Here is a 5,076-nt window from a genome sequence, read left to right as displayed (position 1 = left end):
TTTTGAGAATTAGCTGAATTTAAATACACTAAATTAAATTTAACTTATTTGTCAAAATGACCTGAGCAGATAGTCTCAGGCTGCCAGCAAGAGCTAGTTTCTACCAAGTGTTGAACGCAAATTGCACAGTGCCGAGCAGGTAGAGCAAGTGACCGGCCGAGCAGACCGAGCAAGCAGTCGGGCGAGTGAGCGGCCGAGTGACTGTGCAGCCGGACTAGCTTGAGGTCGAGCAGACAAAGAGGTCGAGCGAGCGAATGGCCGAGCAAATGAGTGTTTAGTTAAGCGGACTGAGCATGTGATCAGTCGAGCAAACTGGTAGAGTTGATTGAGTGAGCGACTGGGCGAGCGACTGACCGAGCGAGTAAGCGGCTAAGTAGCAAACCAAGTGACCGGGCAGCTGAGTGAGCAAGAGAATGAGCGATTGAGTGAACTGGGCGAGCGGCTGAATGAACTGAGCGAGCGGCCGAGAGAACTGACCGAGCTGCTGAGCAAGCGTGAGAGCAAGCTTTCGGGCGAACTGGGCCAGCGATTGAGCGAACTTATTGAGCGAGCTAAGGCCAAATGAGCGTGCAGCCGAGCAAAGAAGAGGTCGAACGAGCTACGGCTGGATGGGCATGCAATCGAATGAACGTAGAGGCCAAGCGAGCTAGTGGCCAAGTGAATTCAGAATTCGGGTGGGCAAATAAAACGAAGCCTACAAGATAGTCGCAGTTTCCTTGAAATAGATTCGCCCCACCTCCGACTGTGCTTCGAGATTTTCTTGGGTCATCTACAATGGTGAACTATGATTTCCACCAAGCAATGATGGTCACGGCGAACTGAGAGGTACCTGACTACTATCACGGGCGTTCCGCGCTAGCAAGAGATGATGGGCAACGTTAAAGATCGTTTAATGATCATTATTCGCCAACTGTGAAACGCCAACGTTTCACTCGCTGCATTAATATTTAATTTATTGTATTCGTTACACCCTTAAATAAGCAGTAAAAAGTTTATATGGCAAAATATTAGTTGTTCCACTTAGACAAATTTTGTCCCGACCGGTCCAACATTCAAGGCGCACAGGTCGTGCTTGCACACGAGTCAATTTGGTTTAGTGCAATCCGGACCCTAAATTTACACCCTCCCTGCGCACCCACGTATGAGAGAGAACATCTCTCCATGCATTTGTTCACATCATCAATACATGTAAATCAATATAAACCAACCGATATGTCTTGAAACTCCCAAAGTGAGACTAAAGTCTCATTCATAATGGAGCTTCATGTCTCTTCCAACTCTTCTCCATTCATATATATCCAACACATTATCCATATGTTTGCCCATGTCTTCTGAGTGAAACAGCTACATTGCGCATGTCTTCCGGGAGTAATGGCTACATTACCCTTGTTATTTAGGAAAAACGAGCCCACATCTTCCGAGAGTAACGACTACGTTACCCACATACTTAAAGAACAATGGTCCGATAAGCCACGTAGGATATGAGTCACAACCAAGGATGACTGAGTTGAAGGACTTTGATGACTGAGTTGTTGTAGTTTGGTAAACTGAGCCGGAATAATCGGGTTGACCCAAGTTAGAAAAGTCTAATAGACCACATCGAAGGAATCTAGTTACTTGAATCAACAGAGTTGGATTGATCGAGTCGGAGGATTATGATAAATTGGTCTGACTTCCACCCCTACTTGACCTAACTCAGCCACATGTAACCTCTTATATCCACCGCATCAAACAATATATATTTATTTGTATTCTCCCTACTTTTTCACACTTTAATTTTTAAGATAAAAATATGTAAAACATTCTCACACAACAATATCACGCGCACGAAAGCATGAACTTAAATTCCAACACAACAATCCGAAAGGCTTAGATATCATAGATGAACTCCTGGAACTTCACCATGTGATCAGGCTGCAAGGAGATGGCGACCAAGAGGCCACTATCCCCGGCGGCGCTTGGGAGGACGAACGCCTTGCCCTCGTAGCCGATGCGGCCCGGGGCCAAGAAAACTGGCCGGCCCCAACCGAAGTCGGCGTCGTAGATTGGCAGGCCCACCCAGCTGATGAGCCCGAGATTTGGGCATCTGTATGTGTGCGGGCCCTTCACCAGAGCCTCCAGATTTGGCTGCATCTCCAGGTAGTCCAACGCCGACTGCATGTAGCCGGCGTCCACCCTCAGTATAGCCTCCTGGATCGTCTTGGCCGCCGGGGAAAGGCCGCCTTCTGGAGAGACCACCTCCCCCGCTGCTGCAATAGGCGTCGCCGCGAAGATCACGTTCCCAAAGTAGCCCTGCGGAAGCGGCGGTTGGATTCGCTTCCGGCCATTGGTTACAATGTACATCCTGGTCATCTGGTCAGGCGGGAGACCGCGCGCTATGCACGCGCACCGCCAAACGTGGGCCGCGATGAGGACATACGTGCTGTAGCTGCCGCCCGAGGAAGCTTTGGCCTTGAGGAGGTTAAGCTGTTCTCGGGTGAATTTGAAGACGCGGACAGCAACGGCTGAGCTTGGAACAACTCCGGCCGAGTTGACTTCAACGGCGGCGGCAGAGGTGTTCATGGAAGGAGGGGGCTGGTACTCGACGTGATCAAAAGAGGGGTTAGGTGGGTGGCGAGCGCGGAGGAGGGTCCGATCAAAGAATGGCTGGACAGTGATTCCGACGCCGCGGGCGATGTCGGACCAGGAGTTTATCAAGTGAAGGCCAGAGAAGCCGTCGACGACGTGATGCTGCGTGCCGATTCCCAGGGCTGCACCGCCGCACTTGAAGCGCGTGACCTGTGCATGCATTGATTCGATAAAAATCTACAATTAGTATAGTCTAAGGTTTAGAATTTAGGGTTTAATTTTATGATTTAAGATTTCGATGATGGTATTAAAGTTAAAGAATTTTTTTTAAAAAAAAAAAATTACAGGCTCACAGAAAAAGTCTTACCAAATAAGTAAAATATCATACTATAGATATATAGGGATTGATAAGGTACGTCCCATATATCAGTGGTCATCCACCATCCTCACAGGTAAGGACTCCAACCCCCTTTCAGTCACAGATGGCACCGTTAAAATTCTCATGAGATGTGCAATCTGAGGGATATATATATATATATATATCAGTGATCATCCACCATCCTAATAGGTCGGGACTTCACCCCTTTCAAAATTCTCATGAGATGTGCAACCTAAGGGATATATATATATATATATATATATCTCAGTGGTCATCCACCATCCTCACAGGTCAGGACTCCACCCCTTTCAGTCACAGATGGCACAGTTAAATTCTCATGAGATGTGCAATATATATATATATGCACGATGACACTAGTATATATAAAAGATTTTGATATTTTGTGTGTCTGCACAGTGCGTAACTGTGCGTGCGCAGAATATCACTCGTTTTTTTTAAAAATTTTTGAATTAAAAAAATTATTAAAATATTTTTTAAAAATTTTATTTCTAGGGTTCAGGTTTTGAGTTATAATTTTTAAGCTATTTTTTTTAGATTTTATCATTAGGTTTCAGGCTTCCCAATTAGGTTATAGTGTTTGGTTTTAAAAAATTTTAAAATAAAATAAATTTAAGTATTTATTGAGTATTGTAATATGTTGAGGAGATATATTAATGTATTAGAAATTTATATACGGGAAATGTTAATTTTTTTAATTAATTTTTTTAATTTAAAATATTAAAAAAATCAAAAAATAAAAAAAAAACCGGGTGATTTTCTGCGCGCATGCACAGTCGTGCGCTATATATATATATATATATATATAATATTTTATGTAAATTATCAAGCACCTCAAAGTATTTGACAATTACCTCTCTCTATATTAAATATTGAGTTCTATAGATTTATCCAATACTTTTTGCTCGTCAAACATTTCTAAAAGTGCTTGATAATTAAAGTCAATTGAAGTTATATTTAGTCCACTGTTAATTAGTAACGAATCAGTGCCAAGTGCGGTATGTTTTGTTTTTAGTTATTTATTCAGCTCTTATTTTGAACTGCCACAAATTAAAAGAACTCAGAAGAAAGACGGGAAACACCTGGATGATCAACAGCGGGAAAGCAGAGATGCCGCCGGTGTAGTCTGCGTTTGGCTTCGGGACGAGCTGCTCCATCTCTTCGGTGGGTGCGCAGTCACCGAAATCGTCCACCGTCGCCTCCGCATCTGCCTCCACAAACAGCGCTCCCTCGCCGTTGCAGTCGATCACGATCCGGCCGTCCTCACCACGAGCCAACCGCCCAGCCATGGGATAGAAGGGCACCAGCACCCGGGCCAGCGCGTCGCGCAGCACCGCCGCGTCAAAGAAGTTCGCCGACCCATCCGTCCGGTAGAAGAACACGCTCATCGTGTGGTGACGATGCGCCACCTGATCCACGTTGGAGATCCACAGCCGTCGCTGCGGCGTCGCTTCCGCCGGCCTCACCATCGTCGACCGCCGTACGTTGACAACCACCATGGCTAGCTGCAGCTCCCTTCTGCAAATTAATGACGTCCCGGTTCAGTCGTCACCGCCATGAACAAATAATTAAACGCGCCGGAAATCAAATCCTCGATTCTCCAATCCATGATCTAGAGACGAATATAATGCAGCACATTTATTTCCGACGGGAAAATCAACGTTAAATGGAAAATAAAAAGCGAAAAAAAAAACAAATTAATGTACTTGAGCTGAAAATCATTCATTCCTTACCCAAAAAAATATATATATATCAAGCAAGAGGATCCACTTTTCAAACTGAACGATAAACCGCGAATAAATACCCGAAGGAAGCAAAGCCGGATCGGTTATAAGAACTCCACGAAGCAGCTTGGTCGGCCATGCCATCGCGTGGCCGAGAATGGCAACCGAGTCATGAGTTAAATCGGCGTCGTGATCGTTTCGTTCGACAAACATCCGCCTGGACCAATTAAAGAGAGCAGTGGCACCCACAGCGAATATTCTGGATCTTGGTCTTGCCGTACGTCTGTCGTCCACATAAACCACCTACCTCACAAAAGTACCACCGGCCATTTCTAAAAATTTAAAAAATTACATTATATTTATTTATTACAATCTTTACTAAAATTA

The 5,076-nt window shown here is 44.9% G+C and overlaps 1 protein-coding gene across 1 annotated transcript; it reads right to left on the bottom strand.

The window, feature by feature from the left end:
* Positions 1–1,735: 1,735 nt before the first annotated feature.
* On the bottom strand, positions 1,736–4,561 carry LOC121968169 (hydroxycinnamoyltransferase-like). Its single transcript, XM_042518645.1, has 2 exons — positions 4,048–4,561; positions 1,736–2,778 (listed from the first exon to the last, which is right to left on the bottom strand). The coding sequence occupies exons 1-2, from the start codon at positions 4,462–4,464 to the stop codon at positions 1,870–1,872; spliced, it is 1,326 nt and encodes a 441-aa protein (XP_042374579.1). The 5' UTR covers positions 4,465–4,561; the 3' UTR covers positions 1,736–1,869.
* Positions 4,562–5,076: the final 515 nt, after the last annotated feature.

The sequence above is a fragment of the Zingiber officinale genome, chromosome 3B (assembly GCF_018446385.1).
Source record: "Zingiber officinale cultivar Zhangliang chromosome 3B, Zo_v1.1, whole genome shotgun sequence".
NCBI lineage: Eukaryota > Viridiplantae > Streptophyta > Magnoliopsida > Zingiberales > Zingiberaceae > Zingiber > Zingiber officinale.
The sequence above is the reverse complement of the archived record's forward strand: the minus strand, read 5'-3'. Positions and strand labels throughout refer to the sequence as shown.

Coding starts and splice junctions, on each gene's coding strand:
- LOC121968169 (XM_042518645.1), bottom strand. CDS start 4,464: ATGGTGGTTGTCAACGTACGGCGGTCGACGATGGTGAGGCCGGCGGAA. Junction 2,779..4,047: donor TCCCGCTGTTGATCATCCAG/GTGTTTCCCGTC, acceptor ATGCATGCACAG/GTCACGCGCTTCAAGTGCGG.